Below are 14731 nucleotides of genomic sequence, written 5' to 3' on the forward strand. Positions count from 1 at the left end.
GCAGTTTGGCAAGAACTGAAGCTTGTCGACTCCAGAGTGTGCTTTGGAATTTTGGAGTTTAATCAGCTAAACCTGCACAGCTTGCTGTCGAGAGCATTGTCAGGCCAGCTTCCCGCTGTGCTGCTTGCCAACCACGTCACCTTGGAACCAGTTTAGCTCCCCCTCAGAAGAGCATACTTTCTATATTTCTGCACCATGTAGGATGTGAAAACTTCAATAAGGTCTCAGAGTCTTTTCTCCAGTACATTCCCTCATTTCCATTGGTTCTATACATAAGTGCTTACTCCCTATGCTGTATCTTAAATATCAGAATATCCTTATTGCTGTGAACAGAACTGTTGAAGAACTATAATTCCAATACTCTGATGGTTAAACCATGAGCGAAGCTGAGAATCTCACATTCCTGGTGCAAACTTTTATATTCTGAAAAATAATTCTATTTTTAAAGGTCAAAATACAAATAAAAACTGTCTTGTGACTGTCTCCACCACTGTGAAGTGCCCTAGGACTCTAGAAATGCTCTATAAGTATTATATAAATGCAAGTTGTTGTTGCTGGTGGTGCTGCTGACACTAGTCAGAAATCCATCCTCACCAATGCATATCCTCACCTAAGGTCTAGATATACAAATGTTCTCAGCTGCAAATATAGTGCTAAATACAGTAGGATGAGCTGCTGTGGATGATTATTGTCCACAGGAGTTACACATGGAACCAAGTAGTGAAGTGAAGTCATGGAATTAAACTCATTAAAGTAAAAAACAGTGTTTCCTCATTTTGGGCAATGAAGCAGGTTAGAGACAATGTCAGACACAAGCTGGTGTGATTTACAGACAGGGAAAGATGGGGGAAGATGGAAGGATTGAGGCAAGGAGTTCCAGAGATTTGTGGCATAGTGGCTGAAAATAAAGGTCAAGTGCAGCTTTCGGGCAGGATCTGCGGAGATACTGCCGTCCACAGCAAGAAATCTGCAACCTACGACATTCTTTCATTCTTTAAACCTACAAGGAAATAGTGCAGCACTACAGACCAGAAAAGTGTTTAATATTTGCCTAATGCTAGCCTTGGTCTATCATCTCCTGTCAATGCACAAACTCATTTATTTGTGCTGATTCTGTAATAGACCTGAACCTGAAGCCAGTTAAGCTATGAACTCAACACTGAACTTTGATAGGCTGCCACAGTCTGTTAATAGACAGAAGGAAAAGAGACCGGCTTCATTCCTCAGCCTAGTCTTGACCCTGGGCTAAGTGAGGGACTGTACAGCTCCCTGGTTCAGCGCAGGGTTCTTGTGTCACGCTGCTCCACTTTTTATGCAGGAGGCAAGATGCAGTAATGACTTCAGTGGTGACCTGATGAGTGCAGAAGCCTCTGTCTGTCTAGCTATAGCACAGAGGCTGAGCCAAACCGTGGCATTCCACTAGAGTTGCCATGTACAGTATATGGTGTCTGAGGAAATAGTCATAATCATCTAAACACTTGTTCTTATATTACAACCCTTACTCTAACCCATCAAGAGCATAAATTGTGTGATGGTCATATTTTTGCACCTGCACTGCACAACTGTAGAGGGCCAGTGGATCATCTCACTCAGCACAGGTAGAAACCTTCCGTCTTCAGTTTTATACCACACAGAAATCAATCTTTTAACGTGGAAGTTCACACCAAGGTATTTGACTCAAAAAAATACCTTCATACAAAGGTATTTTGACTTCAGATAAGGCAGGGACTTTCTTCTAAACATTAACCCCTCAGAGAAGTTTAGGTTTATAGAATTATATTAGTTATATCAGAGCTTCAGATCTAATGGGTTGTCACCTTAACTCAAATCAAATAGAATATACAAATTGTGACCAGTTCACTGATGCTTGCAGAGCTCAACACAGCATCTTTAATGTAATGCTTTTAAGGGTAGAATCTGTTCTAATTAAAAGCTGTTTCCAGAATTCAAGAGCATTCTGAGTGAAACAAGCACCTTTGCCAGCTTCTTGAATTACCTGCTGGACTTTAAACCTGGACACTTGCTCAGTGCAACTCAAGTTAACACATCTTAATTTTATTGACTTACTTACAGATTCTCAAGTCCAATGTAAGGTTCCATGTCAAAAGCATTTAAAGTCTGCAGGCTCTTCTGGTTCTCAATGTATCTGTAAGACATTCAATACAGAAATAAATTAAAATTGATAAATGACTTAAGATGGTTTATTTCAAAAAACAATTAAAAAAGTTTCACCAATACAAGTGCAGCTGGAGTATATCCTCACAAACCTGAAGTGAAACCTTCTCATTTTAAGTGTCTTGGTGTTTTTCATTGAATCAATGGCAATAATTTTGTTTTCTTAAAAACTGAGACCTCAGTTTAATATCTCATCCAAAGGATACACTTCAGACAATTCCACAGAACCCCCCAAGCATTACAGTAAGAGTAGGGGGTGGCTGAAGGCACGGACAAAGAGGAGGGTCTTGAGACATGCCTTGAAGGAGGCAAGGAAGGGAGCGAGGCGAAGGGTGTGGTTAGAGTTCCGGAGGCTGAAGGTCTGACTTCCGATGGTGGGGCCGGGCGGGGGGGGTGTGGAGCAGGCCACGTTGAACTGCAATTTTAATCTAGAGTGTGCAACACTTGCTAACTCAGATGTGACTGCTACCACTGAGCCAGATCGACAAGCTTATTTTACTTATCTTGTGACACTCTGAGCCTCAGGCAACCTCCTCTTATTATCCCGTTCATTTTAATTCTCTGAGTAGATGAGTTCATCTAAATAGTAGATCACCAATCTGATGTGTAGATTCTGAATACAGAATTTTTCAGTTCTGTGTTTTTAAATAAAGGATCCAGGAGCTATCAGCAATTATAGCGGGTTCTGATAGCTCCGGGATTTACTGTAAAGAACTGCTGTTTCTTTGATGTTGATCAACCCACAGACTTGACAACACTCTGCTTTATGTCAGAAACATTAAGATATTGCATCTGAAAACAGTTTTTATTATAAAACCCGCATGAGATTGCGTGCTTCTGATTTCTCATTTTGCACATCAGATTATTGTTTGGCTTGATAGTGATTGATATAATAAACTAGAGCTTTATGCTGGCTCTGACCTTCTGCAAGTCCCTCATTCCATCTGCTCTACCATCAGTGGCCGTGCTTTACAGCACGACACCCCGAAACTCTGAAACCCTCTGCCTCAATCCCTCTTTGTCCGACTTCAGATCGCAACTGTAAAACTTCCTCTTCGTGCCTCGGGCCATCTTCCCTCTCTTTCCAGCAACGACTCAAGCTCCACCATTGCTCAGCACTCCAAGACACTACTGAAAAGCGCTATATAAATGCAAGTTGTTTTTGTTGTTTTCGCTTCACAATCTGTCATGTACTTTAGGAACATGTGAATGTACAGACTGAAAAAGACTAGTGATTCCTTCTGGCTACCCACAAGGTTAGAATTAATGCAATTAAACAGCTAAATAATCCTACACTTTTCAATGTTATCATGTTGAGATATTTATGTTGAACTTTGTTTACAAGATGATATTGATGATCATAACATATACCACAATATAATTAGACATGTTCATTTTTTAGAAGATCTGTTCAGGGGGAGGTTAAAGATCTCATAGAATCATAGAATCATACAGCACAAAAAGAGGCCATTTGGCCCATCGAGTCTGTACCGGCTCTTTGAATAGATCAATTAATGTCAATCCCACTCCTCGGCACTTTCCCCATAACCTGCAAATCCGTCCTCCTCAAACACCCGTCCACCGCATTTTTAAAAGTAGTCATCGAATCGGCCTCGACCGCCCTTTCAGGCAATGTGTTCCAGATTCGAACAACTCGCTGCGTGAAAAAATTTGTTCTCACCTCCCCTCGGCTTCTTTTAGATACTATTTTGAATCTGTGACCTCGAGTCACCGACACACCCACCAGTGGAAACAGTTTTTTCCTTTCTAACCTGTCAAATCCCCTCATGATTTTGAAGACCTCTATTAGGTCTCCTCGTAACCTTCTCTGCTCCAATGAGAATAATCCTAACCTCTCCAGCCTTTCCTCATAATCACGGTCCCTCATTCCTGGTACCATCCTCGTAAACCTCCTCTGCACCCATTCCAATGCCTTAACATCCTTCCTATAGTGCGGTGCCCAGAACTGGGCGCAGTATTCCAACTAAGGCCTAACCAGTGTTTTATATGGGTTAATCATAACCTCCTGACTCTTGTACTCTATGCCCCTATTTATGAAGCCTAGTATCCCATTTGCCCTTTTTACAGCTTTATCTACCTGTGCTGCCATCTTCAAGGATTCATTTACCTGCACCCCCAGGTCTCTCTGTTCCTTCATATTGTATTACCAGCCTGTATTGCCTCCCCTCATTCTTTCTACCAAAATGCATTAACTCGCGTTTCTCCACATTGAAACTCATCTGCCATGTGTCGCCCATTTTACCATTCTGTCTATGTCTTCCTGCAGTTGGCTCCTATCCTTCTCACTGTTTACCCCCTCCCTAACTTTGTGTCGTCCGCAAACTTAGAAATGGCACCTGCTATACCCAAGTCCAGATCATTTATGTATATTAAGAAGAACAGTGGTCCTAATACTGATCCCTGGGGGATGCCACTGTACACTTCCCTCCAGTCAGAAAAGCAACCGTTCACCACAACTCTCTGCTTTCTGTCTCCCAGTGAGTTCTAGATCCGCTGCCACTGTCCCTTTTATACCATGGGCTTCTATCTTTCTTACAAGTCTTTCATGTGGCACTTTGTCAAATGCCTTTTGTCCATATAAACTACATCAACTGCACTACCTTTATCCACCCTCTCCGTTATCTCATTGAAAAATTCTATTAGATTTGTTAGACAAGATCTGCCTCTAACAAATCCGTGTTGGCTTTCCTAATTAACCTATATTCTTCTAGGTGAAGATTTATTCTGTCCCGGATTATAGTCTCCAAGAGTTTCTCCACCACTGATGTGAGGTTGACTGGCCTGTAGTTCCCAGGTTTGTCCTTCTGTCCCTTTTTGTACAGGGAGTCACATTGGCCACTCTCCAGTCCTCCTCTGTCCAACGAAGATTGAAAAATTGTAGCCAAAGCCTCCGCTATTTGTACCAGTGCCTCCCATAGTAACCTTCGCTGCATCCCGTCCGGACCGGGTGACTTATCACCTTCAGCGCAGTCAACCTTTTCAGTACTTCCTCTCTGTTTATACTTATCCTATCCATTTCCTCTGCCCTCTATAGTAGTATAGTAGGCATAGTAGGTCGGAGAGGTAGGAAGGAGCAAGGCCGTGAATGGCCTTGTAGGTGAGGATGAGGATCTTGTATTCGATCCTCTGGGGGATGGGGAGCCAGTGGAGGCGAGCGAGGGTGGGAGTGATGTGGTCGCGAAGCCTGGTGCGGGACAGTACACGAGCTGCAGAGTTCTGAATGACCTGCAGCTTGTAGAGGGAGGGAGGCTATAACCGTATCCTTGATTAACATTGCTACACCCCCTCCTTTTTCTCCTTCCCTATCCCTCCTGAACACATTATAGCCAGGAATATTCAGCTCCCATTCCTGGCCTTACTTGAGCCAAGTCTCTGTTACTGCTACTACATTGTATCCCCCTATGACCACTTGAGCTGCAGCTCACCAGTCGTGTTTGCTAAACTCCGTGCATTTAGGCACAGACACTCCAAGACCCATTTGATCTGTTCTGCACTTCATGGTGCTATTTGAAAAGAAAATGTAGTTTCTCTTGATATCTTGACCAACAAACTTCAAACAAAATTTGGTCACTCACTCCATGGCTGCACAATTGGCTGCCACGTTTCAAAATATACAGTCAATTCACTTTAAGTGTATCCTGTGAAACACTTTAAGATATCTCGAAGACGTAATTAGTTGCTATATCAAAGGCAAGAATTATTATGATTATTATATCAGTTTTACTCAATCTTACTATGTTCAAAGTAATGGAAACAATTATTCTCCTATGAAGTCTAACAAACATAAGTAAATGACAGCATCAATGCCATTCTCCCCTGTCAAGAGGGGTGTAACTAAAATAGGGAAATCTAAGAGCTTATTAAGGTACTAAAATCACATTTAAAAATGGCAACATTCTGATAAAGCTAACAGGAAGTTTGACTTTATGAGTTTTTAACACTTGCTAAATGTCTTTTGGAAAATATTATCCACAAATGTCACCGTTAGTATATTATGCTTGGAAGGTAATCTTGTCGTTGTACTAATATTTATGTCACAGGTGGGTGAGCTCCAAAAACAAGCATTTCCCATTGTAGTTCATTGTTAAGTATTATTCTCCTCATGACTGAATCGACGAGGTTAAACCCAGTAAGAGACTCAATAAGTTCCAGAATTTTATCCAAATCTCACTAGACGACAACAACAACTTGCATTTATATAGCACGCTTCACACAGTGTCGTGTCCCAGAGAGCTTAACTATACTTTAAAGTTAAATTTGTCCACACACACCACAGGTCATTTCCAGTATTTTCTGAATAAAATTGGAAAAAATTCAAAACAATTAATTTTAAAATATTCCTTAAGTACTCAGAGGGAAAACAAGTTGCTAATTTATCTCTGCATTTACATTTACAATTGCACAAAATGTAAAAACATGTATGAATATTATATTGCAAAAGAAGTCATCACTCTTGCTATGCACCAAGTTTATTTTAAAAAGGACTTTTCAGTCTCGAGTCAGTTTCTCTTCCGTCCGCGAACCGCAGATAACTCAATAGTGCAGAATTAACAAAAACCTCCTTTCAAGTCTTTGAGAAAGAAAACAGATCCCTACTGGCTACTGTTAACTGGGTGCTTAATCCCAAATTAAATATTAATGTATCACTGTAATGAGGTGACATTCTTTGGAGAGGCTGACATGGTAATTGTGAAAACCAGAGGGACGCCTACAGCCGGATATTGGCAGCTTAAAGAAAAATTAAATCATGCCAAGCTTGTATTCTCAATAAGGATGAAGTATAACTCACATTAAAGAGATCGGCTTCAATGCAAAATTAATAACCAGAAGAATAAGGATATGGAGCAAATGTTGTCCCTGCTTAAAAGTTGATCCGCAGTCAAACCTTCTGTATGTGGTGCTCGACAAACAATATGTAAGCATTCAGACAAAGGAAATGGAATACATTATTGGGAAAAAAGAGAAAATTTGTGATCACAGCACTTTTTATGCATCACTGTGGTCTCCATGCTTGTGTTTAGATATAAACTAAAGCAATAATAAAATTAGATAATCCTACTGAAGTTAAATGGAATATGCTGGGGACAGGATTGAACAAGAACAGTTCACAAGTTTCTTGTCACTTTTAATTTGCAATTTTGTAATAAAATTACAGAAAATAATCACTATCATCTGGCTTCATTCAGGATGACATTATCAAACAAACATTCACCATGAACTATTTTGAATAAAAATTACAATGAAATATCTAGAATCTCCTTTACGGAGCCGTTGAGATTTTGTAGTAAATATATTAAATTGTTTAGAAGGAAGGGTGACTCCTTTAGAAGAATTTCAGGGAATATTCAGCAGTCACACTCAACAACAACAACAATACAAAAACTTGTGGAGGCCTCTAGCTCAGTGGTTAGAGCACTCGCCTCACAAGCGAGAGACCTGGGTTCGATTCCGGGCAGGGCAAAACCTTGGGCAAATTTCCTTAATCCACACGCCTGATAATAATCCCTTAAGAGAAAAAAATAATAAATTGGTAACTTCAATCCACGACTGTTTGTGGGAAACTCCTGTGCGCAATTGGCTGCTGCGTTTCATCCGCAAACATACAGTCAATTAACTTTACAATATATTCTATGAAGCGCTTTGAGACGTCTCGAAGAGTTGATAAGGCACTATATTAAATGCAAGGATTATTATTATTAAGACAATAGGCGTGAAATCCATTTTGATATTTGCTGTTGATATAGTATATAAACTCATTTCTTGTTTTCCCAATGACTCAGTTAGCAAAGACACTGAGCTGTACAGACCAGGAAGATGAAGGTGGGAAGATATAAGGTGCTGTTTCACAAGAGCCCTAAATCCAACAGAACCGAACAAATATGGCAGCCAATTTTCTGTGCAGCAGTTGAACATCAGTGAGTTCAAAGACCCAAATGGGGTTTGAACCCACAACCTTCTGACTCAGAGCACGAGAATGCTACCATCTGAGACAAACCTTTACATTTACGCCAGTGGTTAAACAGAATAATGCCGGGAGGCAGGGTTGTGTAATAATGCAGTTTTGATCACAACTCCACCGGCAGATCTTTTAAACATCCCAATCCTGCATTTACAAGCACAGGACAAATTACATTGGCAAATCTACCACTGGCAGTAACTCATTACCACCTGCTCAGAGAAAATACAGGCCAAGGTTGCTTTGAGCACAAATAAATTAACATGAACTATTTTAATTCAATGGGCTGTAAAATATAGAAAATCCTCTTTTCCCCTTTTATTATTGGATGTTTCCTGCAGACTCCACCTGACAGTGGTGGCTCTGCTCTGAGTCAGATGATAATGTTTCCAGAAAGCCCTGCTGTGAGGCCAGCCATACTCAGCTAATCAGGCAGCCTTTATTCAATGAATAGAGATTTACCTGCAAAAAGCTTCAACTTCTGCTCAAAGTATGAGATAACACCATTTGAAATGGGAAAATGCACAATCTGCTTTTAATGTGTGTTTATCTTTTGCTAAAAAGGATACATTTAACCTGACAGTAGGGTGGCCGTAGCTGGACAATCAGTGGGAAGCTTGCCAGACAGTGCTCACAATACAATACAAAATTATATTTGTAAAGCGCCTTTCATGTCGGGAGGACGTCCCAAGGTGCTGCTGAGGGTGGGGGGAGGGGTTGGGATCAGGTACAGTGAGGGCAGGGAGGGTGAGGGTAGAAAGGTGGCCGAACAACAACAACAAAATGACATTTATAGAGCGCCTTTCACGTAGGGAGGACATCCCAAAGCACTGAACAGTCAGGTGTCGGGGCCCGAGCATGGGGGATGGGTGGTGTAGGGTGAGGGAAGGCAGAGAGGTGGGAGAGAGACCAAAGACGCGGTCGAAGAGAAGGGTCTTGAGACCGGCCTTGAAGGAGGCGAGGGAGGAAGCGAGGCAAAGGGAAGGTGGGATGGAGTTCCAGAGGGTGGGGGCAGAGAGGCTGAAGGCCTGACCCCTGATGATGAGGCGGGCTGGGCAGAGGACATGGAGCAGGCCGGAGCCTGCTGAGTGGGGGGAGCGGACAGGTTGATAAGGGGGTTAGCAGGTTGGAGAGGTAGGAGGAGGCAAGGCCATGGAGGGTCTTGAAGGTGAGGACGAGGATTTTCAACTCGATCCTCTGAGGGATGGGGAGCCAGTGGAGCCGGGCGAGGGTGGGTATGATGGGGTCACGGAGCCTAGTGCGGGAGACGACACAAGCTGTAGAGTTCTGGATGATCTGCAGCTTATGGAGGGTATAGTTGGCAGAATGGGCAACGGCACGGACGTGGAGTAGAAAGGACAGTTGATGGTCAAATAAGATGCCTAGGTTCATGACTGGCTTGTTGAGGTGGAGCGTGCATCCTTGGATGGTGATGCTGCCAGCGCCTGAGGTGCGGAGGCGCTGGTATGAGCCAATCAGGAGGACCTCGGTCTTGTTGACGTTCAACTGTAGAAAGTTGGCTCTCATCTAGGACTCAATGTCTAACAGACATTCTGTGGCTGATATGTGCTCCCACCGACACGTGGCATGCTGCTGGCACTTGTAGTTAACCTGTTTCCAGTATTCATTGATGAGTTGGCATTGGGTTTTTCTAGTAATGTAAAATGTGTTGATATCATCAAAGTATGTGGAGGGGTATCCAGTGTAAGGAAGAGAGACAGTGTGGAAAGGGATCTAGAACATTAAAAGGATGTGCTCGGGAAAAGGAAATTACCATGGATTAATGTAATTTAGCTCGGCGAGGAAACATGAAAAATGTGCAGTACTGAAAATGGAGCTGGTATTATTGATTATTCACTGAAAAAATATCCTGGCAATGAAAGGCCAGCGTCAACTAGATTGATCATTATTTAAATACATTGTGAGAGAATCTGATAACAAATCAAGCTGTCCATTTCAACCTGATGTTACTTACTAGTATATTATGTGCACACTGATGGCTTAAAATGATTTAGGAAAAAAGTGAAAATTTATTTGGAAGCTTGTAATTCAATGTTTTGAGATCGAGCTGAAAGAACCATTCTTGTTCTCACAGCTTAAAAGATTTTCATAGATTCAAGTCTTTCACAGTGAAAGGTTTTGAAATATAGATTAACAGGATTACGGACAATCTATGGTCACAGCAGACGAGAATAAGCATGTAATGTTAACAAGATCCAGCGTGACAAGATTAGAAAAATAGAACTTCTCCAAAGCAAAACAGGGAGCCCAACTTTCAGATTGTACCTACGAATCTCTGGCACTTCCTCCCTCTATTCCTCTGTCTTCAAATACTGCCTCAAAAACAACCTCTTTGGATGCAAGGTCTGGGCAAGTCACCCCCCACCCCCACCCAATGTAAATCCACTAGCCACCAAATCATATGGCTTTCTCAATGGCCAATGTGCATTTGTGGCTCTGGAATGAATATGTGACTGAACTGCATCATTCTGAGCTGCACTGATGTTGATAAGTGTCTGATAATCCAGTATTTCACATGTGGAGCTTTGGCAAATGGATAATTTTTACATGAAGTTCCATGGGGCTAGAAGGCCACAAGTCTCCCTTCCTTTGTCACTGCAAATCGAGTTCCCAGTTTGGCCCTGGATCGCTCACAAGGGTGGCAGAAAGCTTTCCCACTCCACTGATAGCAGCTCTGACTCATAAGCAATGTTTTCAACACATATTTTATACTTTCTATCTTTGCTGCAGAGGGTCTTTGCTTAGCTTAAATACATTAAGAAAAACATAGATCCATTTGGCCCTTCTCAACACTATCTCAAAGAACTATTCCCAAGCTTTAGCGAAAAATGTATCTTCATGAAATATTCTGCAATATTTTATCCATTGATGTATTGGTGATTTAAATATAGATGAGAATGGAGTGGCTTCACGTTACTTTTAATTCAAAACTAAAACAAACCCCCGGGAATAGCACCAGGATTTCTGTAAGATCATATATAAACACACGTGCACAGTTTGAAATTCCTTTGAAGAACACTGTAAACTAAAATATACACTGTGCTTTCATAGCTATTGCCACATTTTGATCACATTTATCAGACCACAAGAAAATCATTCTGGCAATTTATTGTAAAACTATGCTTTGAACTACAGTACATCTCAGTGTTCAGGTTTCTCTTTTCACAATTCCTGCGGTTTATTTTTCTCAGTCCTTAATGTTAGAACATTTCCTGAGAGATTTACTTCCTCAGCGCTGGAAAGCACTCTGAGATGTTTAACTACATGAATGGCACAAAGAAGGGACAGCTGTTACCTTCAGGTTGATTTAAAGCTTTAGGAGTTGATAAAATAATAATAATCCTTGCATTTGAAATAATGTTTCTCATGTCTTCTAAACATCTCAAAGCGCTTCACAGAATATGCTGTAAAGTGAATTGACTGGATATTTGTGCACACAGCAGTCGTGGATTGAGTGACCAAATTATTTTTTTAAAGGATTATTATCCCCGGAAAAGTGAACCGCCAATCGATTAACAACCGGGTTCCTACTTACTGCTAGGTAAACAGAGGAGTGTGGAGTAAAAAAAATTCCCAAACGTTTCAACCTGCCGGGAACAGAATCCAGGTCTCTCACTTGCGAGACAAGTGCTCTAATCACTGAGCTGCAGGATCCCACAAAATAAAAACCATGTCTATATAAATATGTGGGGGGGAGGAAAAAGTCAGGAATCTCCCTACGATTGAACTAGTGCTAAGTCCTTTCCAAGTGATTCTTCCCACTGGCACCTGCTAACCTTGTGAGCCAAAGCTCTAACAGTAGGTGGTCGTAATTGGACAACCAGTGGGAAGCTTGCCAGATTGTGCTCGCAATGTCAAGCTGTATGGTCTTCACTGATTAAACTGCAGTAATAGTCCAACGCACACCGGTATTTCAGTAAGTGATCAATAAACACATCTGAATCCTTACTTTACACTTCTGATATGAATTGTCCATTTGTTGTGTACCCATTTCTCACTCGTTATAACCTTACTCTGGGCGCTATCCTACATGAGGGGTGCTATATAAATGTAAGCTGTTGTTGTTGCCTACACTAAAATTATGCTTATCATCTGGTTACATAAATTGATGTCATCATTACATTTTATTCCAACTAAAATTGTACATAGAACACTGAAACTGCAAAACAAGTCATTGGGTTTGGAAAGATGATGTAATCATATAAGAATCAACACATATACAAGCAGGGTTTGACTTTTGAATGTAGTCTCAAGCACTGACAGAAGAAAACCAGGAGCAAGAGACCATGGTGGGGGGAGAGAAAAAAGAATGAAAGAAAAAACTGCTGTAGAGGCTGGGATTGACCCACAGCAGAAAGACCAAAGCTGCCCTAACCATAAACAACTCAGAAATAAGCTGTTTCCAGCTCCAGCGACAGACATCTGTGTATAAGTGTATTCACATACACCTCCACTTGGTGACTCAGAAACATACAGCTTTACAATCACTCAGCCTATTTCAATGACTATGGAAACTGTCCCAAGTGGCTGGTTAGATGAGACTAGGCTTTTAAATAAAATTAAATAGAGAACAAAGGAAATTATAAATTGGGTAGAAATATGAACATTAAAATTATAAATTAAAATAATGTTGAAGGCTCAAGTCATCACTTCTATCTAGAGAACACCATGCATCAGAGAAAGTCAAAAATAAATTGCCGAGCTTTATTGTTTTGTTCTCCTCTGGGGAGATTAAAGTCACAACCTCTTTCGAAGAGATCCAATTGTGACACCAAGATGTTACTAGGTGATTGCCTTGTGTGAGACTGTTTTGCTTTGTGATCAGGTACAATTAGACTATCCAGGATGATGACATTCACTGCTGTTGCTGGAGTTCAAAAAGTCACATCATGTGTATCTCACTCTAAATACAAAACTGGTGAAAGGCAGAGCCTGACAGATCTTTATGAATCATTAATAAATAAGCAATAGTTAATCTTGCTGATTTCTGATTTTAATTGGTAAAAATTGATATAAACTGGGTTTTCAATTTTCTTCAATTTCAGAAAAATGAATTTTCCTTGTTAAATTGTTGTAATGGGCTAACTCCGGGCTGAGGGCATGCAGGAAGTGCCGTTAGCAGTGCTGTTCATAGCACTCAGCAAGCAATGTCATTGGTGACCTTTCTACCCAATGTCAGACATTTTGTCATCAAAAAGATCATTAAAATTGTTAACATCTGAAAAAAGTGAAGGTAAAATAAACGCCAATATTAACTGATGAAAATTAAAAATATTGCAAACTGGCAATTCTACCAATAAGATAAAAAANGAGAAAAATGGAAAAACAGCCATGAAATTAATAGCCATTTTTATTTCAGTGACTGTTGGCTAGAACACTGGGAAGAAACTTACTTTTCTTTTCAAATAATGCCAGGCAGACAGGCCCTCGGATTATTTGCTCTGCGTAGATTGATAATCTCAGATCATATTATTAACTGAGGATATTAACTTTCATGTGTTTTATTTGCCAGTTTATATGATAGAATTACTAACTAACTTGTACCCAGTACCGATTCTCCCTTCTACTAAAACCAGGGGATTACTTTTCTGGGGGTAATAAATCCTTCAAAACAAATAATAATAATGAATTGGTCACTTCAATCCATGTCTGTTTGATTGGAAAATTGGAGGATGAGTTCATCCATCTATTCTCACAAGACAGTATTCACTTAGTCTATTACTGACAATCTTCAAAGATCTGCATCTTTTTCTTGCAGATTCAAAGTGCTAATTATCCTAGAATCCATTAAGAAACAGAGCATCTCTCACCCCTTGGTATTAACAAAAGCCTCCATTAGCTTTCAAGATTATTTTACTTACTATTTTTATAATGTGGTCACTAAATCCATGACAGTTTGTGGGACACTGCTGTGCGCAATTGGCTGCCGCGTTTTGCCGACAAAATATACAGTCTATTCACTTTACAGTATATTCTGTGAAGCGCTTTGGGACGTCTTGAAGAGGTGGCAAGGCGCTATATCAAATGCAAGGATAATTATTATTAATATTATTCTCACTTTCTGAAATAGTACTGACTGCCTTATCTCGATTCACTAGGTCTGTAATGTTCACAAAAAAATCCAATCAATTTGTTAAGCAAGATCTTCCATTCCTAAATCTGTCTTTATTAACCTAGGTCCTTCCAGACCATGTTTTAAACTATGCCTCATCACAGTTTCAAACAATTTTCCCTACGAGGCTTACAAGAATGAATACAGCCGGAATTCACATCCTGATCTGTAACAACTGATTCACAGACAATTAAGCTCATCACAATTGTCATAAAGAAATACTAGTTTAAACTAAGGCTAAAAATACTTCAGGAATGTAAATTAACAGTCTATGTTCAGAAATTATTGTCACTTGCCAATAGCTTATGAAACAAGTCGCTGCTTCTAAAATAGACATTAACAGCATGGAAATTAGGCTAACCCTAACTCTAATTTTCACTTGTCAGAGATTACCAGAGTATTAACAAAGAATATTTGTATTTTAGAAAAGGCCTCAACTTTGAGCA

At 40.5% G+C, this 14731-nt stretch overlaps 1 protein-coding gene across 1 annotated transcript in view; it reads right to left on the reverse strand.

Moving 5' to 3' along the window:
• The window catches only part of ntrk3a (neurotrophic tyrosine kinase, receptor, type 3a), a 150142-nt gene that overhangs the window by 97565 nt on the left and 37846 nt on the right, over positions 1-14731 (reverse strand). Inside the window, exon 2 of the mRNA XM_042343066.1 lies at positions 2072-2146. Within this exon, the coding sequence (XP_042199000.1) occupies positions 2072-2146 (75 nt within the window). The remainder of the gene's footprint in view (positions 1-2071; positions 2147-14731) is intronic.

Source organism: Callorhinchus milii, unplaced genomic scaffold (genome assembly GCF_018977255.1).
Source record: "Callorhinchus milii isolate IMCB2004 unplaced genomic scaffold, IMCB_Cmil_1.0 Scaffold22, whole genome shotgun sequence".
In the NCBI taxonomy this organism is placed as follows: Eukaryota; Metazoa; Chordata; class Chondrichthyes; order Chimaeriformes; family Callorhinchidae; genus Callorhinchus; species Callorhinchus milii.